Here is a 26222-nt window from a genome sequence, read left to right as displayed (position 1 = left end):
GGTGTGGTTAAATGGGAAAATAAAATGCCCTGGGGGATAGTTAGTGCTTATGATTGACAACAATAAATGTACATTTGAAATAGTGAGTGAGGCTTTGACTGTTCCCCTCACAAAGAAATGACAAATATTTGAGGTTATGGTTATATCAATTATCTTTATCCAATTGTCCTAAATTAAATACATGCATTATATTATCACACCATGACGCCTGTGTATTATATAAAATGATTATGTGTCAATTAAAACAAATTTAGTTAAAAAGAAAACAAGAATAGAAATTAAAGGTTTTCCCCTGAGCCACCATACAGGACTTTGGCAATCGTAGAAATCAGTACCGTTTGTCCTGGTGTTTCGGGTGCTTTCCATTGCTTATCACTGCCCCATTGAGCAAGACTCTTCCAGGACCTCCACTGAGCACTCACACAGATGCTTCCATTGTTCTCTTCCAGGATCTCCAATGAACACTCACCCAAACTCCAGATCCGGAGTCACAGTTACCTGAGGGCAGTAAGTGAAGTCTCCATCAACAGAAGCCTGGACAGTCTCGACCCTGCAGGCTTGCTCACATCGCCAAAGTTCCGCTCCAGAAATGAGAGCTACATGCGAGCCATGAGCACCATCAGCCAGGTGAGGGCCATCAGCAGGCGCCATTATCACTGAGACCTGAGAGGGCAAGGGAGCGGGTAGTCACACCTACATGACCACTGATGGAGTCCACAGGAAGAGCAGCTGGAGGCTGCAGGGGAGACCATATATTCATCCCCAGCAAGCTCCTGGTCCTGATGGTCTAGAGAAGAGGGGCCCCTTGCAGGTGGAGTGGGTACAAAGAGGGAACGCTTGGAAATTCATAACCTGTCAGGGAGGTCCCAGCCACTTTTCAGGATGGTGTTGATTGATGGAGGAGACTTCAGCTGCAGTGTTGCTCAAGGGGTCCGTGCCTAGGGTAAACAGCCCTGGGAAAAAACATTCAAGTTCTACAGTTTGGAGCAAGGCTTACACACAGAATGTACCTGTAGGCTTAAAGTTCTTGTAAAGCTGTTTGTGGTAGCACACACATTTAATCCCACACTCAGGAGGCAGAGGAAGGCAGAACTCTGTGAGTTGAGGCCAGCCTGGTCCACATAGCAAGTTCCAGCCCAGTCAGGACTAGATGGTAAAACTCTGTCTCAAAAAAATAAATAAATAAAATAAATGGTGAAAAAATATACACATTCATAACTTTATAACTTTCATGGGTTTAGAACAGGGGAACATGTCAGGAATCCCCGAGGGACACTGTGCTGTTCAGCTGGCAGCTTCGCGTCCCTGTGCTGTGGATATGACCTTCCTTGGGACATCACTTCCCAATTACAGCTTAGTAAGATACCAAGCATGGAAAAGACTAATGCTGTCTGCAGGTCAAATGCTGCAATTCCACAGGGTAGTCATTTGGCCTTAAGTTAAAAACAGAAAGAATGACCATGCTTAATGGAGTCCTAATGGCACATCATTCCTCTAGCACCAAATTCAACTTTCAAATAACACATTATCTCTGAGGACAATTTCAGACTTCCTGTTACGGTCAAAATGCTGTCATTATTCAGAGAACAGTTTCTTCTTCAAAGTCACTGAAGCATAAACTTTTTAAAATGGAGTTGCTTTTGTGGGAGTTATTCTCTTACGTAGTATTACTTGTCTATATTAATATATATATAAGTAGAAGAATAGTGTTGAATGTAAGCACATGGTACTCTGTTCCTATGTAAAATCTGACATTATTCACCAAAGGCTCCAAAGAGGGATCCAAGTAAAATTTGTGAACGAAGGACTTAGACTTTTTAAGCTTTTGACCATATGAGCCCTTTGTGCTTGCAATTTTTTTTCATGCAACTCCAGGCACATGAGTGTATAAAGTAAGTGTACGAAGATGCTGAGGATGAAGTGTAAAGTTATCTTAAAGCAAGTCTTCAGTATACATATACTTGTACCACTTATTAAAGATGAGGGTGAGCTGCCGTGCTGAAGATGGTACAAAGCACCTACTCTTGGCTCAATATTCGATAGCAGGAAGGAGAGTGTATCCACTGTTTTCCAGAGTGTGTCTCCGTCAGTGCTGAGCGCACCACTTCGGAGAGACAAGAGGAACAAAACGGCAGAAGTAGGTCTCAGGCCATTAGGAAAGTATCCTAATTGCAAGCCAAAAAAAACCAAAAACAAAAAAAAAACAAAAAAACCAAAACACCGCTTAGCCACTTATGAAACTCAAATAATGATATTTAAAATAAAGCTTTCTAACACAATACAATCTAAAGATACACTAATCAATACTTACATACTGAAGACAATTCCCACAGCTGTCTTCTGAGCATGCACACTCTCTGGCACACTCACACCCACACACAACACACATACACAAATGAGCATATGAATATATACAAACGTAAATGTAACTTAATTTTTAAATAAATGGTGTAGTAGACACCTCTAATGATGATAGCAGTTGCTGAGCATACAAGAGGCCCTGAATTTTGATCCCTTCAAAACCCTATGTGTCAGATTGTCTTCCGTGAATAAGCTGTCGGGCCCAGGGATTCACACTTGGGTGAACAAATCTTTAAAATTGGAAAAAGTAAACTTTAGAGATGATTTGTTATTACGATAAGGCATGTGGAGGGCTAAAGGTGGCTTGGAAATGTCCTTTCTTGATATTTTACTATTTTCAAGGATATTTGGTTGTTGTTATTATCTGTTAAGTTAGACATTTGTTTCCTTTGGTTTTCTATGTCTGTGTGGGGAAAAAAGGACAACCCTAGTAAGAATGTATGTGATTCAATAAGATAAAAGCAAGTTACAGAATTATGTTTGCTGTATGATTCAAGTTTTATTAAAACTAGGAAACAAAGTATATAAACCCTCTGGAAAGATAGAAACCCAAGGTTAATGTCTACAACCTTGACAGAGAGAGATAGGTCACTGTTTCTTTGTGATATTTGTTACAGCAATAATCGAAAGGAAAAAAAGAATGTATAGTTTGTGAGTGCATCCATGGATAAATTGCTTTGAAATCATTTCAGACTAAATGAGTCACAAACCCCTGCAGATCCTTAACTCAGATTCTGATTCAGTGACCCAGAGAGGTAGGTGGCTCAGCAGGAAAAGGAGCTGGCCACCACGCCTAATAACCCGGCTGATACCTGAATCCACATGGTGGAAGGAGATTATCCAGTCGGACAGGCTGTTCTCTAACCTCCACAGGCGCACAATGGCGCCTACAGGTGTAGGCACACGCATGCATGAAGTAAAGATAGATAGATAAGCTGACAGACGGACAGATACTTTATTAAAATCAATACAGAGTCAGAAGGCTAGAGTCATGGCTTAGCAGTGAGGAGTATTTTGGTGTTCAATTGTTTGAATCCCCACACCCACGTAACAAGCTGTGCAGTCTGCACATGTGTGTAACCCCAGGTCTGAACTGAGAGAATATAGGAGCAGAGCTAGGTCAGCCACGAAAGTATTAGTAATAGGTTCAGAGAGACCTGCCTCAAAGGAAGAGGCAGAGAGCTCAGTACGTAGCCTTGAACTCACCTGCCTCTTCCTCAGGCGTGTGCTGTCATATTAGGCTAAAATCTGTTGTTGCTGCTGCTGTTGTAATTATCTGATTTTCATTTTTAAAGAGGGTCTTGCTTCAAAGATCTTCAAGAATGTATTTGTAAAGAGTTTATGGATGAGGTCAGGCCTGGTGGTTCACGCCTTTAATCTGAGCATTTCAGAGGCAGAGGCAGGAGTATCTCTATGGTTTCACGGCCAGCCTAGTCTATGTAGAGAGCTCCTGGACAGCCAGGAGAACATAATGAACCCCTATCTCAATTAATTAATCAATGTTAATTAGATAAGTTTATGAACTTATTTTTATAAAAAGTGAATCCTGTAAATAGTTTGAAATCTTGATGCTGCTTTTTGAGATTTCTGACATTTCTGGGCTTAGCCTATTTTAATACAGACTATCTCTTGCAAAACAAAATACAATTTAAAATGTATGTTTCATGTTCTGCATTCAGTCATTATTTGATGAACTAGTCACTTCAAAAGGCATAGTAAAATAGCTTACAAAAATAATAGTTGCCAAAAAAAAAAAGTTTCACTGAAATACATGAAATCTTACCACAAACTAATAAACTTGCTCTTTAAAAAAAAAAAGCCCCAGTTACGAATGAGGAGGAGCTAGAGAAAAGAACTTTTGTGATGAAATGCTTGCCCGGAAGGAGGCCCTGGGTTCCGTCCCCAGCAATGCAAAAGAAAATAAAATAAAAAAATGTGCTGGAAACTGTGACAAGAATTATCAAGGAGGCATTGGGCAAACGCTTGCTTCCTTCCCGGCATGCATTTCTTCACTGCTGTGGAAACAGAGCTCTCCCCTAGAGGGGGCAGAAGAGGGTGCATTCACCCACGTACGCAGGTGTGTGTTCAGAGCAAGCGGTAGGGAGCGTCCTCTGCTGCTCTTCACTTTGTTTTTTGCAGCAAGGTCTCTCCTGAAACTGGGTTTGGCTGGGCCGGCTGGCCAATGCGCTCCCGGGATTTGCCTTTGCTGCTCAATGCTTCCCTCGGTGCCTCTGATACAGACACAGGTAGCCATGCCCTGCTTTTCACACAGGTCCTGGGAATTCGTACTCGGATCCTCTCACCTGTGCAAAGCAGGAGTTCTCACCTACTGAGATGTCTTCCCGGGCCCCAGCACTCTCTTCCTTTAAAATGTCATCTCTTCAGTAGCTGGCGGCCATCCGCTTCTAATCTGTGACCCAAAGGAAGTAATAACACGTTGGCAATGCTCCACAGCCGGTGCTGCTCGCGTGGGCGATGTTGGTGTTTACGGCCCCGCCTCTTCCCGCAGGTGAGCGAGATGGAGGTGAACGGGCAGTTCGAGTCCGTCTGCGAGTCGGTGTTCAGCGAGCTGGAGTCGCAGGCCGTGGAGGCGCTGGACCTGCCCATGCCCGGCTGCTTCCGCATGCGGAGCCACAGCTACGTCCGGGCCATCGAGAAGGGCTGCTCGCAGGACGACGAGTGCGTGTCGCTGAGGTCGTCCTCCCCTCCGCGCACGACCACCACGGTGCGGACCATCCAGAGCAGCACCGGTGAGTCCCGGGCTGACCGCGGCTGGCGCGGGTGGCTTTGGTGTGGTCACGTGGTCGATGGCAACGCAGTCACCTGCCCTACCCACCCTCCCGCCACGCTCACACGCCCTCCCCTCCATCACCATGGGAGAATCCACAGGAGAGACCTAATCCAGCATCTTCCTGTTGACCCCGCCCTACTCAGACCTCTCAATAAGCAAGCTCTGGCCTAGAACTAAAATCATGTGCTTCTTGGAGTCAGTTAGTCAGTCCTAAAGTGGCCACAGCGTGACTCTTCCAGGAGACCAAAAATACCCCGTTAAAATGTTTTTAAATTAAATTAAAGGAGGGTGTATGGACCAGTGATATTGACTAGGCATGTATGAGTTTTAGTACAACAAAAAACAGGTTTATTTCATCAGTTTAAACCCTGCCGTTTATGAACAGTCTCTTCCCCTACGCTGTAATTTTGCAGAGGAACTGTATTTTTGTGTGCAGATTTTACCTTTGGAGGCATGGGAGAGAAAGGTCAGCCAGTCTCCAGGGCACAGAACCTGCACAGTGTTACAGCCTGGGGCTGTGTGTGTCTATGTGAAAAACGGAGCACCAAGCGGAAAAATCCCTTTCTCTCAACCGGGCTTAACTTTAGGACTGAATTCAGCCTAGCTCCAATAAAGTAATTCTACAAAAAAAACCACCATCAGAGTCAAGATAAACAATGATGAATTAGAGACACCTACACCAGAATATCGTACCAATAGATGGTGGAGCATGCCTGTAATTCCAGTCCTCGGGAGGCTGAGTCAGGAGGGTTGTGGGTCTGAGTCAAACACTTCATACTAAAACCTGTCTTAAAAAAAAAAAAAAAACACTTAAAGGCAGTAATTATCATTCATTCTAGAAATTTTTAAGGGTTTAGTGATAAGTCCTCCAAAACGCCAACTGACTGGAGATAAACAACTAAGGTAAGGACTTAAAAAAAAAAAAAAAAGTCTATGAAAAACTGAAAAATGCTGCTAGCAGGAACAGCTCAGAAGCAAGCTGGGCACTGTGACCCTGGCCATTCAGGTCCAGACCCAAGGCAGTAGATTAGACCTACCTTACCTGACAGGAAATTCCCCAAGAGCAGGGTCAGACGATATTCATGAACGAAATAGAGGTGATTCGTGAAGTGTTCAGAATAATGTGCGTTGAAGATCAGTCCCGGCGCACTCTGTTTGTGTGGCGTCTGCTGTGTGCCATACGTGTGGTTTTGAAGGTCTGCTCGCCTACAGCTTCTCAGTGTGTGTCCGCTGTGTCCCATCCCCGCCCCCACCCTCACACAACCCTTTCCCGGGGATGGGCCCGTTCTTCTGTAAAACTTGTACTGCTTGCCAGCCAAAACCGTTCCTCAAAGACAGACAAGTCAGAGCATGGCCACTTGGGCCGGGGGAGGAACTGCAGAAGGAGAGGCTCTCTCAGGCTTTCTCTGGAGTGAGGTGAGGTGATAACCTGGCCACGACCTCTAGGCTCACCTCACAGAACAGCGAGTCAGTCAGTGGTTCGCACTCTCCCCTGGGGTTCTGCTCAGCCCTGCAGACACCCCACAGTGACCTTGCCGATGACCTCTCCCTGGAGACCCCAAGAGTTCAAACAACAAGGTTGACAAATAAAATCCAGGCTTCCCGGCTGACTGCAGGTAGAGAGTGGGTACTTCTGTAAGAAACCCAAATATTGGATACGAAAGGAAAACAGAACCTGGGATCTTGGGACGTAAAATGGGTGAAAATAAGATTCAAACACACACTATAAACAGAACAGGCTTTGTATTAGATCTTCCATTCCTACTGGCTGACTTCAGGCAGAAGGCCCAGAGGTGACCAGGCAATTTGCTTGGACAAAAAAAAAAAAAAAAAAAAAAAAAAAAAAAAGACTTTTGTTAATTATTACTTTTTTTTTTGAGAATGGGGTAAGGCTTGGTAAGTTGGTTATAGGCATGGTTTTAATGGATATTCTCTTCTTTATGTGCAAGCATCCTGCCCTCTACATTTGCACACTCTCAGGAAGAAACTTAAAGCAGCAGCTCCTGTTAACGCAGCATCCTGCATCAATGTCCCTCAGGCTGAGGTCTAGTCATAGGACTGTTAGGATTTTCAGAACTGTTAAGTCCAGTCCCACCTTGCTGGCATCATAGTGGCTTCATGGTTTGGTTTGCCACTCTGATAGGGTTGGCGGATTGTAGGTGCTTGAGCTGGCAAAAGAGAAGAAGGACAGGACAGAATAAATACACCCACTCCAGGGAATAGCAGACAAGAATCACCCTGCATTATAGTTTTTGGACAAAACGTTTCTCCAGGATCAACAAGGCTAAATGCAGAGCTGAGCAGAGTGTGATGCAATGGTTATAGCAACAAAAGGGACAAACACGACATGAAGACACGGACACCAGGCCTTTTATCCCATTTTAATCATTAGAATTTAATCACTGGACATTAGATAGCCACGGACTCTAGGAAAAGAGTCAATGCTTTAAGCACAAGCCGGCTCCTGTTTCTGAGAAACAGGACAATTATAACCCACAGGCCAGAGGCACTATCTCCAGCAACCCGGAGAAGCTGACAATTCACTGCTCAGCTGTGGGACCTCCGACGTTAGTAACTGTTAGTCAGCTCCACACAAATGCTGGGATTCTGCTAGGCAGGTTGTGGGTGTCTGAACAGAAACTGGAGGCTTCCTAGTGGCATTTGGGGACATGAGGGGTTTTTTTCCCCCTTGGTAGCAGTTGGCTTTGTCTTTGTCACTGTGTGCCCACCTCAAACCCTGCTGGGTTGAGCTTGGTCATAAGGAACTCCAGCACTTAACATTCCGGCTTGTGGCCTGATCTGCTATTGGACAGCCATGATGTTTTAAAGGTCCAGAGCTCATTTGTCTTGCAGCTTTACGGTGATCCCTGCCTACGTCAGGAAATACCTACACTGTGGCAGTATTTGGAGTCCTTGCTGGAATGCAGGAAGCTGATTAGGACATGAGTGAGGCCTAGAGGGCATCCTGTGTTGTCTCCCTGAGGCTGAGTTGACCCCAGGGAGCTTTAACAGGAGGGCCTGTTAGAGAAACCTCCAGGACAGGGAGATGAAAGCCACAAAGACTACTGCACCTTCTCCCCTGTCCTGCCTGTAGGCAACATCCTCATGCAGCCCTCTGGGTGGGAAGGCTGCTCGCTCTGTGACTCAGCCCAGGTACTGAGAGATGTGTACATTGTGCCACGTTCACACAGGGAAGCCACCAGCTTCCCTTTCAGTCATCAGACCAAACATTAACTAAACATTATGGGAAAATAAGCAGATTCAGCAAAACCGTTATAGCGGATTCCGAGTAAATCTATCTGATACATAAGAGCACAACATGAAAAATCCCGTATTACAGTTCACAGTCTCTATATCTCATTGATCGGTTCTTGCTGAAAGGGATCAGTAATTTACATTACGAGGTGCTTTGCCCATTGTACTCCTCCACCTCCTTCCCATGTCCTTCTCTTTTCTCAGAACTAACATATAAGGGAGTTATTGTTTGTTTTCACTAGTAGCTTCTCTCTCACACTGAAGCAAACACAATTCCCTGTTTTATTGTTTGTTTGTTTTATTTTTTATATTAATTACAGTTTATTCGCTTTGTATCCCAGCTGTAGCCCTCTCTCTCATTCCCTCCCAATCCTTTGTCCCTCCCCCAGTCCACTGATAGGGGAGTTCCTCCTCCCCCTCCATCTGACCCTAGCCTATCAGGTCTCATCAGACTGGCTGCATTGTCTTTCCTCTGTGGCCTGGTAAGGCTGCTCCCTCCTCAGGGGGAGGTGATCAAAGAGACAGCCACTGAGTTCAAGTCAGAGACAGTTTCTGTTCCCCTTACTAGGGAACCTACTTGGAGACTGAGCTACCATGGGCTACTTCTGTGCATGGTCCTTGGTTGGTGTAGCAGTCTCAGAAAAGACCCTTGGGCCCAGATTTCTTGGTTCTGTTGCTCTTCTTGTGGAGCTCCAGTCCCCTCCAGGTCTTTCTATCTCCCCCTTCTTTCATAAGATTCCCTGCGCTCTGCCCAAAGTTTGGCTATGAGTCTCAGCAACTGCGTTGATACCCTGCTGGGTAGAGTCTTTCAGAGGCCCTCTGTGGTAGGCTCCTGTCCTGTTCCTGTTTTCTCCCTCTTTCGATATCCATCCCATTTGCCTTTCTGAGTGAGGATTGATCATCTTACCCAGGGTCCTCCTTCTTGCTTAGCTTCTTTAGGTGTACAGAGTTTAGTATGTTTATATGTCTAATATCCACTTCAAAACCACCCTGAGATTTCACCTTACACCCATCAAAATGGCTAAAATCAAAAACTCAAGTGACAATACATGCTGGAAAGGATATGGAGAAAGGGGAACCCTCCTCCATCGCTGGTGGGAATATAAACTTGTACAACCACTTTAGAAATTAATCTGGCTCTTTCTCAGACAATTAGGAATAGTGCTACCTCAAGATCCAGATATACCACTCCTAGGCAAATATCCAAAATATGCTCAAGTATACAACAAGGACATTTGCTCAACCTTGTTCATAGCAGCTTTATTTATAATGGCCAGAACCTGGAAATAACCCAGATGTCCCTCAACAGAGGAATGGTACCACAGAAATTGTGGTATATTTACACAATGGAATACTACTCAGCAATTAAAAACAAGGAAATCATGAAATTTGCAGGCAAATGGTATGAACTGATCATCCTGAGTGAGGTATCCCAGAAGCAGCAAGTCCCTGTTTAAGAAAGAAAGAGAGAGAGAGAGAGAGAGAAAAGGAAAAAAGAAAACTACACTCATAGTATTTACTAATGTTCTCAAGGATGCAACTTTGCTGTGGTGTGATTCCCATGTATACTGCCTGTCTTCTTCAGGGTTAGTGAGCATGATGGAGATTTCTGACTACTCTTCCTTTGCTCATTATTCTTGGACACTCAAGAATAGGTTCTGTTTTGGCTACACATCCTTTATCCGCAAGAAACACTTCATTTTTGTCACCTGCGATTAGTAGCTGCCATTTTTCTGAACAGCAGTCCTACGGGCTAAGACCTTGACTTTTACATCTGTCCATTTTAACACTTAACATGTTCAACAAAATGTTCTATTGATCCTTTCTCTTCCAGCCTTGCCCTTTATGCATATTTGCTAAGCTAAATCACAAACAAAAATCCACAGAAGATTCTTATGCCGCCATGGAAGAGCTGTGCGGATGAGCTCAGCTGTAAATAGCTGTAGGGGCCTTCTAGATACCATGAGGCAGGGAGGGAGGATCACATCTGCTCAGATCGAAGTGTGTCAGGGATTTAATGACAGATCTTCAGGCTTCCTCTGACTTACTGACTTTCTAGTTTGTCTATGAGATAATCACGTGTTCTCTGAGCCCATAATTGACTTCAGTTGTCCAGATCATTCTCAATCCCATAGATTGGATAAATATCTAATAACTCTAGATGTATGTGGGATGCTCTTTAATGCTTTGATATAAGTGTGTATCGTGTCATCAGTTGTGACAATTAATGTACCTACAGAAAAAAAATGTTATTGTTTTTTGTTATAAAATATTCTTCTGAACTGGGCATGGTGGAGCACATGCCCAGCACTTGGAAAGCAGAGGCAAGCAGGTCTCTAAGTTCAAGGCCAAAGCAGGCTCCAGACAGCCAGGGCAACACAGAGAAACCCTCTCTCAAAAACAAACAAACGAACAACAACAACATTCCACCTGTTTGAAATACACAGTATCTGTTATGTTACAGGTGGCCTGCTATGCACTGGGGCTTTGGAACTTCCCCTCCTGCCTGTGTTAACTGCAACAAGCCAGACATAAAAAGTACAGATGTCACATGTCCTCAGTCATACATGGGGAGTAAAGAAGTTGGATTTCACAGAAGTAGAGAATGGAACAGTGGCCAGCATGGGCTGAGAGGACAAAGGATGTGGGCAGCACTTGCCCAACAGGAAGAAACCTGTCTAAGGTTTTATATAATCCACTGTTGCTTAAGATCAAGGCCATGATAAGAAAGTAAAATGAAAGCGTGAGATAATTAGCTTCAGGGCTGAGAAAAACAAACACTGTTGCTTCCTTCACCCGAATATCATTGATAATAGCAGACCTTGCTGACCCAGATAACTGTGACGTGTCCACAGAGTGATGGGCTGAGCCTGCTTCTGACAGAGGTCACCCAGGCAGAGGTGTGCACTCAAGGGCAGGCCTTCTTAGGTGGGCAGACTGACGTGGGAGCAGGGGCTCTGTGTCTGCGCGCAGACTGACTTCTGATGATGCCAATATCCTGACTAGAAAGAAATATAGCCGTATGTGGCCGCACAGCAAGGTCAGAAACATGGTGATAAGGATGAAAAGAAAAGTCAGTACCAGAACATGCCTATCATCTCTACACTCCAAAGGCTAAGGCAGGAGGATTACAAGTTCAAGACCAGACTGGGCTACACAGGAGACCTTGTTCCAAAGGAGGAGGAGAAGGAAGATAAAGAGGAGGATGAAGAAGATGAGGAGGAGGCAAGTGGCAGCAGCAAGCATTAGGGCTCCAGGTGGATAAAAGGTCCAGTCCTTCAGAAAATAGCCCTTTTCACCTACAGATCTCTGCTCTACAGATGATTTATTGCATAATTATAAATGTAATATGAATTTCTTTGTATGTAAAGTGAGATCAGAATGCAGCTTCTCAGCTTTCCGAGTTCACCTCTTCCTGCCAGGCACCAAGTTAATGAATAAACTCTTAAGAAGGCAGCCATGGAAAGTTCAGAAGCACACAGCCACATACCAAGCAGAAGCCTCCCAAAGAAAGCCCCTTTGTATTCTCTTCAAGATAAAATCGAGTAATAAATGTTTGGATATCGCCTGGCCAGGTTCCTCGTCCTCTGCTAATGACATTTCTGCCTTTGAATCTCTCCACACAAAACTGGACAGCTTCAGAGGCTGAGACTCAGCCAAAATTTGGGCAGAGTACCGGGAATCTTATGAAAGAAGGGGGAGATAGAAAGACCTGGAGGGGACAAGAATTCCAAAAGGAAACCAACAGGGTCAAAAAAAAAACTGCTCCCTTGCGGCCCTGAAGAGTATGATACCCCAACCAAGGATGATGTATGGAGAAGACCTAAAATCCTGGCTCAGATGTAACCCATAGACTCAGTCTCCAAGTGGGTTTCCTTTAAGGGGAGCAGGGTTTCTCTCTGGCATGAACTCAGTGGCTGACTCTCTGAACACCTCCTTCTGAAGGGTGCAGCCTTGCCAGTCCACAGAGGGAGAGAATAAAACCGGTCCTGATAAGAACTGATAGGCTGGGACAGATAGAAGGGGAAGAGGTCCTCCCCTATCAGTGGACTAGGGGAGGGGCATAGGGGAAGAAGAGGGAGGGAGGGTGGGGTTGGGAAGAGATGAAGGAGGGGGCCACAACCAGGATGCAAATTGAATAAATTGTAAGAAATTATAATAATAATAAAGGAAAAAATTATTTATGAAAAAAAAACTGGACAGCTTCCCGTACACACCTTGAGAAACTTAAGCAAAAAGAAAGGAAAGGGAGCAAAATGTCTGGGGTGGCTCACTCCACCTGTGAGATAACCCACCCCAGACTATTGTGTATCCGAAAAAAATTGACAGCGACAAATCCCAGAAGAGTTTGTGTTAACTTCCCCTTTTGTCTTTGGAGCACTAGAGACAGATTCCTTCATAATATTAAAAAGCCCTGGAACTGCAAACATCCTGGCTGACGCTGAGCATAATTTAAAGTCTGAAGAGATGTTTTCATCTCACCTGGGTATTCTAAAGTACGGAAGTAATCTCTTGACAGTGGAGAGGCCGTGCCTTATGGAGCCAGCCAGGAGTCCATCTTTGCTCAGGGAGGATTGTCAGGGGCCGAGAGTGAAGGGTTCCCCGGGGCTTCTGGAGTGATAGGAAGTTCAGTGATGCTCAGAGGAGATTAGAGGGATGCTCAGAGGGAAGCGCTACGCAAATTACACACCAGAATGCCCCTACTGTGGCTTTGACTCCAAAGCTCTCACTCTGCTTTAGTTTATTGATAATGACCATAGTTAATCCTTGCACATACACTGCTTGACACAATCATTGTGAACCATCTGCATAACTATCTCCTGAGAGCCTAATGAATACCTATGACATGCATGTGACATTATCTTCATCATACAGTTAAAAAGAATAAAGGTGAAAGGGATAGCTTTGCAGGTAGTAGCTTGTTAAAAAAAAAAAAAAAACATGAATTGTCTGAAGATCTGAGTTCGATCCTTGGAACCCACTTAAAGGTAGAACAAAAGAAACAAATCCACAAAGTTGTCCTCTAGTCTCCATAAAGACCCCCAGGGCACTTATACATACATACGCACACACAATAATAATAACAATAATAATAATATAAACATAATGTTAAAATTTTAAGAAAATTAAAAGTTTATATACCTTAACCAAGTTTCATAGATGGCAAGTGACAATGAAGGCTCTCAAATTATTTATATAACATCTATAAATATTTCAACAAGTAAAGTACACTCTGAAATAACAATGTCTGTTTCTGTAATGAGAAGCCCAGGAGATTTTCCCCTTCTTCTTTCTTCTCATAAATATTCATTTAGCTGCTGCCACGTTTGAAAACTGTATTTTCCTTAAATTTTTCTGAAAACCTCTCTTCTGTAGAGAAAATATTTCAGGCAGAGTTCTGTGAGTATGAGGCCAGCCTGGTCTATATGATGAGTTTCAGGACAGCCAGAGCTACATAGTAAGACCCTGTCTTGGGGGAAAAAGAAAAAAAAAAGGAAAAGGAAAAGGAAAGAAAATGTTTTGCCCACATATTATTGTCATGGGCTGCCTTGTTGCTTTGCATGTGAAATGACTGTTTAAAGTCTAAGTTAAAGGTATTTTAAAATAGACAAAATTCTAAGTGAATAAAGAAACAGCCTATAAAAAGAAAATACCCTCTGGCTTTAAAATCTGCTGCCATATTTTGTTGTGTTGACAGTATGATGGATTTAAAGATCAAATGCCCAACCCCTGTCTAGCCACCGTGCTGTCAGGCAGTACCAACTGGGAAAAGGGAATTTCTGTCAACTAGTATGTAAACCAAGCAAATGGCAAGTGCTGCTTTGTGGCTGTCGAGAAAAAGACAAGGGTCTCTCTGCCCTTGTGTTAAGTAAGAAAAAAGGTTCTTGTAGTCGTTTAATCCTGACAGGACAGGTCTCTTTATGGAGTCGGAGAGCAAAAACACAAGATGACCCAGTTACAAAGGTCAGAGACCACAAATTACTAAATTAAGGTCCTTCGACGTGATGATTTGTCTAGACAGAAAATTTCTAAACAAAACAAAAATAGTAATATGAAAATATAGTACCTCAAAATCTCACCATTTTATGTTGATGTGTCTGTAGATGTTATTCTAAAACAACAGAAACTTTTTTGACAGGGTCTCATTGTAGCCCAGGCTAGCCTCCAATGCACTGTGTTGCCAAGGAGGACCTTGAAGTGGTCCTGACGCTACCTCTAGGTTTGCTGGGGTGCAGGCATTCAATGGCACAGGATTGTGGAGTGTTTGGGATCAAACTTAGGGCCTTGTATATGCTAGGCAGATACCTTATGAACTATGCTCAGAAAAGGGCTTAATAAAAAAAATTTCTACCAAAGACCAGCAAGTGAGAGTAGGGAACATAGGTACATATGGGATGAAGGATGAAGTCTGATACGTATGTACAAAAACGGCATATGGAACTCATTACTCTGTCTAACTTTAAATGATTTTAAAAATAAATAAGTTCCTCCTGAACTCTTTATCTAAAAGATAGATAGATGATAGGAAGATAGGTAGGTAGGTAGGCAGGCAGGCAGGCAGGCAGTTCACAGTCAGTCAGTCTAGACTGAACTGGTCTAATCCACAGTGAGTTTTAACAAACTCAGCAAGGTAGTTCAGTTGGGAACCTTACCTGTAATTAATACTGATATTAAACAGCACTCTAAGGCCCCTTGGATAGCAGTGGGCTTAGCTCCACGGGGTGAAATCCAGGCCTGAGGTTTTCAGTTTCTGGAACTCCTCCCAAGAGTTACACTCCCAAGAGCTGACACTCAGCTGCTTAGGTGAGCCTTTGCAATACTCAGTGTCCTGAACTGAAAACGGGGAAACCAAACGAGCAGCACCAGGACTTTGACCCATTGGCGTAAGAAACGCTGTCATATTCATTTAGTGACAAATAAGGCTGTGCAGCCACGGTGCTCTGGAGCACGCTCTGCTGGTATCCTGATGTCATACCCTGTTCTCACGCCTCTTTCTTCCGGTTCTAGTATCACTAGCACACTCCAATAACACCAATTCCACAATTTCTAACTTAAGTGACAGAGCATAATAACTAGTCCGACATATCTCTAAAAATACGACACGCTGTCAGAATTGAATTTGTGTGCCTAGAGTTATTTTATGACTTCAAGAAGATAGTGATATTATCAGCCTGCTAAACCAGTTGCAGTTTTGGGGGTGGATCGGATCTCATTAGCATAGAGGCTCATCCGAATTCCTGGGCAGGGTTAGCACCCTGTCTATTTAAGACAAAACTTGAGTTTCTTTTTCATCCATTTTCTGTATTCCATTATATAACCCACCCACCCCCAGTACATTTTAAGAGAAAGGTTTGTTTTGTTTTGTTTTTCTCTCTCCTCTAAAATGTCAGTCTGTGACCAAAGGATGATAGTGATCAGAGGATCATAATGAGACTTTAAATGTCTGCTTTTGTTATTTTTATGGAACCTCTTTCTGTCCTCTTTTGTGTTGATTTTTTTTTATTTAGACATAAATATGGATTGGACTTGGTGTGATGCTGTCTGTGTTCTTGTACTCCTAGCAGTTGTGGGGCAGAGGCAGGAGGATTGAAGGTTGGAGACCGCCATGTCCCGTGTCAGTCTGCACCACGTGGCTAGACATGATCTCAAAAAAAAAAAAAAAAGAGTGAAACAGGGAGGGAAGGAAGGAGGGGGAGGGAGGGAAGGCAGGAGAGGAACTGTGGCTTTATAGGAAATTACAAAAATCACAGAGATCGCTTACAACTTTCCCAGTTTCCTTCAACAGTAATGTTATATGACCCCAAATAGTTCTGTGATACCACAGCAGGACAGTGATGTTGGTGTGACGGGAATGAAGAATTTATATTTTATCACTGGTGTGGATTCCCATAACCACCATGCCATCAAGATACAGACTGATTTCGTTAGCATAAAGATCGGCCAGTGTCCACATTCTGCCAGTTTGAATAACAGTCACCGAGCATATGTCTGGCGTGCTCCAGGAGCTAGGTTAATACACAACAGCAGAAGAAGAGGCAAAAAAAGGAGAAAGCTTTCATAATTCATGATTAACTAAAGTCCCTTGGGTTTGGTACCTGGGCAGGGTAACTGAAGATGCCCACTAGAAATATACTGGCTTTGTTGTTGTTTCTCGTAACGATAAGAATTCAAAGATGAGTCAAAAAAATGTGATGGTGGAAAGCAGAATATAAAGGTTTCTTCAATGTGTCTACATTACAAAGAAAGATAAAGAGATCCTGCGACTCCACTGAATCTTGTCTTGGTCGTCAGTGTCCAGAAGTGACACTGAGTCAGGGATATACACATCTAAGTGGTTCTGGTGGAGGTGTGGTCTTGGCCACCACTCCCTCAATGACAGGCCTTTGGGCTCTTCCTATAGAGAGTGCTCCAATAAGATGTTAAGACCGTGAGGAATCTGTTTCCCAGAGCTGGCCTTTTCCCAGCATCAGATTCCTAGGGAAATTCCCTTTCATTTTCGGTTTGTTGTTTCTACGGTCTGTTTGAGGCCCCAGCCCTGTTAGCACCTCCATCCTGAGGTGGAATATATCTAGTCTGCAACAGTGTAATAATCAGAATGCAAGTAGGGGCCAAGGCCAGAGCACAGTCAGTGCCAGCTGCCCATGCAGAGAACCGTCCTTCATGACCTCTTGGCTTTTAAATTCTCTGGAGGGGGCTGACACAGGCGACTCAGTCCTGACGGTTTCAGACAAGGTCTCGTCAGGAAGCCTAGGCCGGCCTCAAGCTTACAGTCCTGTTTCTTCGTCCCAAGCGCTGCTTAGAGATAAGCACCACTGCACAGGGAAATCACTTTTAGAGCATCCTTCCTCTGTCCTCCCTGACTCTCTTGGTGCCAGCTGTTGAGGTTGTGTGGATTTGGGAGGGTTTTTTTTCCCTTTAATTGCCAGTGGCAGTTGACTTACAAACCGCAGTGGCAGGTAGCCTCGGAGATGGGCTCAAACTACGTCAAACCAGCCCACAGTGTCTCGGAACCATAAATCCATGCCTTTGTAGTTCTTGCTGTGACGAGAGTAAAAGTTCGCAGAGACGTGTTCTTAGGTTTACCTGTGTTCCAGCCGGCAACGCTCCCCAAGCAATTTCAGAGATCCGTGGCCGTGCTATAACATAACAGTGTGGGCCACCCGTGTTTTCAGAGGTAGGAGAGAGCTTTCTGGGAAATAGAAAAAGGGAAGTTGCAGAGTGGGGATGTGGAAAACCGTTGCCACTGTTATTCGCCGTACGATGGCATAGCTGGACATGGAGCTCAAAAGCAGAAAAAGGGAAAGTAATGTTGATACATCCACACCACAAACAGCACTGAAGAATCTCTCTTCGTGTGACACGTCAAGTAAGCACAGGGTGGTGCTTATTTAAATCCTGCACATGCTTGTGTGCAGCTCTGCGTCTCTGCGAGAAGAGTGCTCCTGGCTAGGGAGCACCATCCTCTACAGCTGCTCTGCCTCACCATCTCAGACCTTGGCTTTGCCCCTCCCTCCACTTCCTCCGTCCTTTCCCAGGAACAGCTCAAGGGCATTTGGCCATTTCTCACACATACTGACAGCTTGCATGATACATATCGGGGTAACACAGATAAATAAAAACAAAGCCATGCTAAACTGTTTTCCGCATTTCTAATATACGTGCTTCCAGAAATCTCTGTTTGAGAGAATATGGCATAGAGAAGACCCCAGAAATCAACAGTAACAATCCCTCTAATCACAGGCTCACATTTCATCAGAAAAGAAAAAAATCACAGATGGCTGATGTTTCTCAGCCAAATCTTGCATGGCAAGTTGCTTCAGTAGCACTGTGAATCCTTCATCCAAGCAGAGAATGTATAACTGCATGTTGTGCACTGGGTTTCATATTATTGTATTTGGGGGTGGGGTGGAGATGATCTATACATCTCTGCAGTGGTCCGTGCGAGCAAACACGGATGTCAGAGGTCAACATCAGGTTGTCCTCTCATTCATTTCTCCACCTTATAATTTTTAAGATAGGGGCTCTCTCTGAGCCTAGAATTCACCATTTCAGCTAAACTGGCTGGCCAGCGTACTCCAGGGTCCAAATATCTCCACCCTCAACTCCGGAATTGCAGACATGCACAGCACACCAAGCTTTTACATGGATACTGAGGATCCAAGTTCTGGTCCTCTTGCTTGTCTAGCAGCCATCTCCCGACCTAGCTCCTGAACCATCTCGCCAGCCCTCTGGGCTTCATTTTAAAGCCCACAGGCAGTGTATCCATTGATGCTTTCAGGCCTCATCTACTGTGAGTGCTCATATTGCATGTGTCTAACACAAGGGATTCATTCATGGGTGGCGACCGTGCCACTCTCTGCCCGTGCACATCGTGGCCTTGCCACTAACTTGAATATCAGCTTTTGTTCTCACCCAGAGCCTCGTTTGGGGGGATATAGCTCTCTCCACTGACAGCACTAGCCCTTCATCCTTGTGTCAGACAGCTTTCTGAGAAAATCAAGTTAGAAGGAGAAAAACTTTGTATTGGTTCATGGCCTCTGGCTGGTTGTCCTTGTTATTTTGGGCCCATGGTGAGGAAGTACATCATGGCAAGAGCATATGACAAAAGGAACCTCTCATGTCATGGTCAGGAAGTAAAAGAGAAGAAGAAAATGGATTAAGGTCCAGAGTTTCCCTTGAGATCAAACTCTCGGTGAACTGAAGTTCACTCACTCCACACCTTACTGATTCCACTCCCGGCAGCACAAGTACCAAGTTGTGTGCTGAAAGACACGGGTGCTGGGGATGCTGGGGGTGCTGGGGACTGAACCTGGGTTCTCCACAAGAACCGGGTTTTCTTATCTGTTGAGCTGTCTCTTCAAGAGGCAAGGAAGGTGTGGGCCTGAGGTGATGTACTCAGATTATATTTATTATTGACACATCTATCCATCGCCCCTCAAACGTACCAACATTCTGTGTCTTTAGAAAGGTGTTCAGTGGCTGGAGACATGGCCCCCAGCTGCCTCTAACTCCAGCTTCAGGGGAATCCAACCCCACGGGCCTAACAGGCACCTACGTTCATGTGTGCCTTCTCACATCCATGTCCACACACACATTATTAAAACAAATCTCTTTTTTCTCCATTAATTAATTTAGTTATCCACTTCACATCCTGATCCCAATCCTCCTCCTCTCCTCCCAGTCCCCCCACACATACACCCCTCCCCCACCCACTCCCCTCTTCCTCCGAGAAGGGGAACTTCCCCCATGGGTACCAACCCGCCCTGGCACATGAAGTTGCGGCAGGACTAGGAGCATCCTCTCCCACGGAGACCAGACAAGGCAGCCCAGTTAGGGGAACAGGATCCAAAGGGAGGCGTCAGAGTCAGAGGGGACCCCTGCTCCAGTTGCTGGGGGACCCACGTGTTGACCAAGCTGCACATCTGCTACACATGCACAGGGGCCCAGAACCAGTCCATGCATGTTCTTTGGTTGGTGGCTCAGTCTCTGGGAGCCCCATGGCTGTCAGTCAGTTGACTCTGTAGGTCTTCTTGTGGGGTCCCTGAGCCCTCCAGCTCTCTCAGTCACCATCCCCCCACCAACTTGCTTTTTTTTTTTTCCTAAGGGTTGGTCTGACAGACTCCAGATCAGCCTCTCTCCTGAGAAGCTACATCAGGCGTTACCATCATCACCGTGCCTCCACAGCAACTGGGCATTCCAGCATAGCTCTGGATGCCTTTGCTTTCCCACACGATTCAAGATGGAGAGTCACTTTCAAAGTCGCCTCTATTTTTGGACCTATCAAACATTCATTTTCTGTTTCCATGTCTGCCATAGGCTAAAGGATAGACTCTGACAAGCAACTGAAGATTGATTTAAAATATCAGTCCTGAGCCTTCTGCAAGACAGTCAGAGCGTGGCCACCCACTGAGCAGCTGCCGCTCACCAGGCCTCCCTGATAGCATGACTTAGCATCACACAAATGTCACACAACACAGCCAATGGTAGACTACCAAATACTTATCATGTGATACAGGCTATAATTGCGGGGGGGGGGGGGGTAGGAGGTTTGCAGGAGACTCAAAGCAAAGTCTTGGTTCTAAGAATGAACATGTAAGCAAAAGTGTAAGTCAACCACTTGCAGATTGCTACAGATCTCTCCAAGTCTTCCCTAACACCATATACCTGATTTCATCCAGAGAGGCAATTACACACGCTCACCATTGGAGCTGGTGACAAGCTGTAACATTTGCTCACTCCCCCTTTTAAAGCAAACCTTCCCCTGGCCTGCCAGATCTTCCCAGCTGTGTCTGAAATACTTGTTGCCTGAATATTATGTTCACGGGCCTCAACTCCATCTATCTTCCACCGGACCTGGCCTCACCCTTCTCTCTCCTTACCTTTTTCAGGTCTCTGCCAAAGACAGCCAGGGGTTTAGACAGTTGCGGGTAGATAACACTAGCCCCAGCTGCTACAGTTGTGGATGCAGAGAAATGAAAAAGAGACCGGAAGTCAGGAAAACTGTCAGATTCAAAGGGAAGCCTGACTGTACTCCCAGAGTAGGTCTCCTGTGCCCAGATCTGCCTTCTTGGATTCTGTCTAGTGGGCCTGCTTAAACCAAAACCGATTGGCTAGTTGGGAAAAAAAAATACCATTGCACAGATATCAGCTCTCACCATGGAGGTTTAATGACACCATCAGCTATTTCAGGAGAACTGTACAGGGACTAACAGGCAGAAGAACAGGAGAAGCAGGAACCCTAGTAAGACTTTAAAGCGGAAGCCCTAGGTGGCGACCTTTCTAGAAGGGAGAATCAGACCAAGAATGCTGAGCTGCTAGAAGCATAGGTCCTGCAGCAGTCCCGGGCTCCATGGGTCCATGTCTCCAACCACAGTGTCCTCTAGTATAAACCTTGCTACGGACCAGAGAATTCTAAAAAATTAAGAAAGAAAGATGGGCCCATTTTCAAGAGGAACCGACGTGAAGCGCAGGGAAATGCATTTGGTAACTGTTCATCCTGACTCAGTGGTAGAGGAGAGCCTGTTAGAAACCAAACTTCTCTCCCTTAACTGGCCATGTCCCTCCCTCGGGCACAGTGAGCCATAGAGTCTTCAGACCCACATGGCCATTAGGTATTGTGGGGGACTTGGGCTAGGACCATCACGACCCCAGTAGCCGCCTATTCAAAGGGCACGCCCAAGCCCCTTAGCTTACACAGCATCGCATTTACACATAAGCTATGCACACCTTCCCGCGTGCTTTCAGTTAAGTCTGAAATACTTATGATGCCTAGTGCAATTCGAGTGCTATCCAAGTAGTGCTTATAATTTTATTATTTGGAAAATAACATTCAGGAAACATGCAAGGTAGTAGTGAATCTGCAAACATGGGCAGTGACATGTATATTGCCTTATATGTATATATGTATGCATACGTACATTCCTCTGTGTATATTCTTTGTGCTACAGTAGCAGGTTCTGCCACTATACCAAAATGACTGAGGCAATCAGCTTCATCGGTGGAAAGGTTTACTCAGGCCCAGGGTTTCCATGTGTGCTCATGTGCCCTTTGGGCCTGAACAGCCCAGTACATTGGCCCAACGATTTGAAGGGTCTCTTCACTGTGTGGCAACTGGAAAATAAAAAAAAAAAAAAAAGAGAGAGACTCAGGAAGAAGGTATTCTTTTTCAACCAAACTTCAAATATTCGATTTTACCAATAAAGACTCTACTTGGGAGCCAGATGCTGAGTGAAAGTCAGCCAGCTCAGAGAAAGCAGAGAACGCACCCAGCTGACCTTCCTCCTCAGCCCACATCCCAAAAGGAGAAGCAAACTTCCTCCCCATGCCATCTCAAAAAAACAAACAAAAAAACAAAAACCCACCTCAACCTGAATGTCCCTCCCTTCTACTTCCTGTGCATCTCTCTATCCACCCTCCGGACTTCCTCTTATTCTTTGGTTTTCTCCTATCTTTACTCCCGCTCAACTGGTTGCTTGCTCCACCTCTTGACGGATGGTTGACTTTATTTAATCCTGTTCAAGCAGAAAACTCTCAAATTAAAGGTGTGTGCTAGGGCTGAGCCGCACCACAGCTAGAAACGTGTTTTTCCAGTAAACAACACAATGTCAGAGTTCGCAGTGTGATCAAACACCCTGCAACAAGAAGGGAGCATCCCAACCCCACAGCACCAGCACCTAGCATCCTCCAACCGGACCCCTCCTCTTGAAGTTTCCAACCACCTCTCAGGCTGGGGCTAAGCCTTCCACGTATAAACCTTTGGTGTCTGGAGAGAGGGACCTCCCTCCCAACAGCCCATCCTCAGTCCCCATCCTAAAGTCACATGACCACAATCAGATGGATTTATGTCTTATTCCCAGCCACAGTCAGCAGACTTTAATCATTTGTAGGAGCTGGTCTGTGATGATAGCAGGCAACCATTGGCATGTGTGAGCATGTGTTGTATGAGGAGAACCGGCTCCAGGCATCTTCCCATACTGCTCTGTTCTCAGATCTTAGAACCTCGACATCTGTACCAGATTTAAAACACACACACAAACAAGGAGCCAGCACTTGTGGTTTATTCCTTTAATTCCAGCACTCCAGTGGAGGCAGGTGTCTGTGAGTTTGAGGCTGGCCCAACCTACATAGGACAGCCAGAACTACACAGTGAGAACCTGCACCCCTCAAAAAAAAAAAAAAAAAAAGCTCTTATAGAGTTCCTGAAAACCATGTGGAAATAAACTCTAGAATTCCTGCCTCTTTTTGTCAAGGTTTTTAAAAAAGGAAAGAAAAAGATAGAGAGACCCACATTCCTTCTGCAGAAGGGAAGAATGAAAAAGAAAGTGACATAGGCCACCTGGAAATCCACAGGGCAAGGTGAGACTTTTGTCTGACCAGAAGAAGGCATGAACCACAAGCCTGTCTTGTCATCTTCTCTCAGCGTCCTCTCTTTTCTGTAAATGTAGGATGAGAGAGCATTAAGCAGTCTCAGTTCATAGTAGTTTGTCCCTCCCGGTGTAAAATGAAGGACCGCCGGATGTGTGTTCACAGGCAAGCTCCATGCAGGTTCTCAGCTGCCTGTCCTAAACCTGACAACACGGGAGCTTCACTCCCTCCACCACAAAGCTGAGCAGCTGGTCTGGCTGTCCCTGAGGCCGCAGTACCGGGGGGTAACTCATTCTTAGTCAGTCTGTGCTTTTGCTTGAGATGTTGATTTAGGAAGAAAACCAAATTCTGACATGTGTTGACTCTTGGGATTTCAGAGACAGGAAAGCATACCTTTGTCCCCACGTTGTTCCTGATCCCAGTGTTAACTGGGCCTGGCAGATATAGAAATGAAAGGAGAGAGGAATGCCAAATAGTGTTAACCCTCTGTTTTCAGGACACACAAACACACCTCCCTACTGAACCCAGAGATGCCCAAATCCCTTCTATAAAATACTGTTTATTACCATATAACCTACACACTTGCTCTAGCACCTCTAGATGGTTAGAATATAAATAGTATCCAATACTATATAAATGCATCTACACACGGACACTCAACTAATTCAACAAATAATGGCAAGATAAACTGTTCTTGCTCAATGTGAACATTATCTTTTCCCAAATATTTTTAATCCTGGTTCAAGTGGTTCAAAGGATACAGAACCTGTCACTGCAGAAGGTTGACTATATTGTCTAATTACTCAGACTAGAAACCACTGAGCATCACTCTGTGCTGAACTCTTCTGGTTCAAGACTAGGAAGCCCAACATGGTAGAATCCTGACTGCAGATGGAGGGAGCCTGGCAGAGAATCTCACCTCTTCTTAATTGCAGCAGGTACTAAGTCCTCAGTTCAGGCGCTGCGTTTCCATGATGGCAGAGCCCTGCAGGACCCAGTACAAATGTACATGTCCTCTGCACACTGAATAGGGTCCGGAACCCATGTATTGCCTGACTCCCTGAATCATGACAGGTTTGCACTGTTGACTGGCACCGTTATTTCAGCTCCATTGGCATTTGGTTGGAATTCAACTCCAGCTTATTGGCTCAAACAACTTGACTTGCTATTGCTGACTGACTACCAATGTACAATACCTATGTACCGTGATGGGTTCTCAGAACCCACCCTTCTGAGTCATAGGCAGGTGCTGATTGGCGTCTTTGGCAACTAGCTGGAGATAAACAGACAGACCGAGGTTGAAGAGTTTGGTGAGTTTACTGTAGCTTTTGGCTCTTATTTAGGACCAGGACAGAGATTTGAGTTCCCTTACAGGTATCCTTTAGATTTCTTACCATTATTGGCAATTAGATATTCATATGATTGATTTTTTTTAATTTATTTCTTTCTTATGTATACAGTGCTCTGTCAGTATGTGTGCCTGCAGGAGAGGGCACCAGATGTCATCATAGATGGTTGTGAGCCACCATGTGGTTGCTGGAAATTGAACTCAGGTCCTCTGGAAGAGCAGGCAGTGCTCTTAACCTCTGAGCCGTCTCTCCAGTCCCCATATGACTGATTTTAAGGAGGGCACTACCATCGTCTGCCCACTGTGGGTGCCTGGCAGGTATTTGTTGAATTAAGTCATTAAACAATTCAACTTCATAAACTGTGCAAACTATATTCAATCAAATTACAGCTTCCCAAGGTCAGGGGCACACTGGCCATTTAGCTTATCACCCAAACCAGAACATTTTTGAAAGTAGGAGAAAAAAAAAGCGTCGTTAATAACTGTCTTGGGGTAAAAGTCGTTTTGAGCCTAGAATTGTATTAATGCTGAAGGTCTGCCGTGACACTGTGTCCTGGCCCTCCAGTCTCTTATAAGAAACCTCACTGTGACTAAGAAAGGTGACACGTTCAGGGCTATGTTTTTTAGCATACTATCCAGACAAACGCCTTCCAGCAGGTAATACTGGTTAATTGTGGCCAAAGTAAAGTGAGATTTCATTTAAGCCCCTGGGTGTTTCCCGGTGAACAGTCTGAAAGGTTGAAAATGTTTCTTTCCCCAAAATAAATTGGATTAGTCCCGTCATTTATTTTAGATTCTCTTCAGATAGCCCCACAGATGGTTTTCTGATGTCGCCATGCCAACAAGTTTGTGCTGCTCAAAAAAATTAAAGTACCCTGTCTTTCTTTCCTAATGACTATCTGGATTTCTTAGTTGGGTGTGGTGGTGCAGGCCTGTAGTCCCAGCACTTGAGAAGTACAATCACATAGGGCCAGCCTGGGCTGCATGGGGACTGCATTCTATCAAATGGCTCAGGTAGTAAAGGTACCTGCAGCCAAGCCTGACGACCTGGGTTTCATTCCCAGGACCACATGGTAGAAGGAGAGAGACTGGCTCTCCCAAGTTATTCTTTGGCTCCTACAAGTGCACTGTGGTACCCGCACACACAGATGCAAAATGAATGAATGAATGAATGAAATAACTTCTATAGGGATTTTTCCATACTCATTAATCACATTCCACCCAGGATTTTCTGAACTAGGCCACAGAAACAATTCTTTAGAGAGTCACACCTCTGTCGTCTCTTATCTTATTCTACAATGCTAAAATATAATACCGTAAATGTTGACTATTCCATTTGCATGCATCAATGGCCTCTGTCTTTAGCTAAGTAGGCTGCCCAAAATATCCAATACCACTAAATACCGCTAGTAATAAATCCTGGAGGCATTTGTCCTAATCGCAGGCATTCCTCCAGGTCTCAAAATTGACAGGAGCTCAAAAAACGCGCAGGGAAAGCTCCAGCGAAGAGTCCGGGTAAACCCCAAGCTCCCCAAAGCAAGGTCTCTGTGCCCCCGGGCTGCTCAGCTAGGATTGCAAATCCTAGTATTCTCTTGGACATTT

At 44.8% G+C, this 26222-nt stretch overlaps 1 protein-coding gene across 24 annotated transcripts in view; it reads left to right on the top strand.

Moving 5' to 3' along the window:
- Positions 1-26222, top strand: part of Dlgap1 (DLG associated protein 1) — a 784196-nt gene that overhangs the window by 630791 nt on the left and 127183 nt on the right. For all 24 annotated transcript variants that reach the window (XM_060368165.1, XM_060368163.1, XM_060368160.1 and 21 more), the window contains 2 exons: positions 450-627; positions 4871-5111. In XM_060368165.1, coding sequence (XP_060224148.1) covers positions 450-627; positions 4871-5111 — 419 coding nt within the window. The remainder of the gene's footprint in view (positions 1-449; positions 628-4870; positions 5112-26222) is intronic.

The sequence above is a fragment of the Meriones unguiculatus genome, chromosome 15 (assembly GCF_030254825.1).
Source record: "Meriones unguiculatus strain TT.TT164.6M chromosome 15, Bangor_MerUng_6.1, whole genome shotgun sequence".
In the NCBI taxonomy this organism is placed as follows: domain Eukaryota; kingdom Metazoa; phylum Chordata; class Mammalia; order Rodentia; family Muridae; genus Meriones; species Meriones unguiculatus.
The sequence above is the reverse complement of the archived record's forward strand: the minus strand, read 5'-3'. Positions and strand labels throughout refer to the sequence as shown.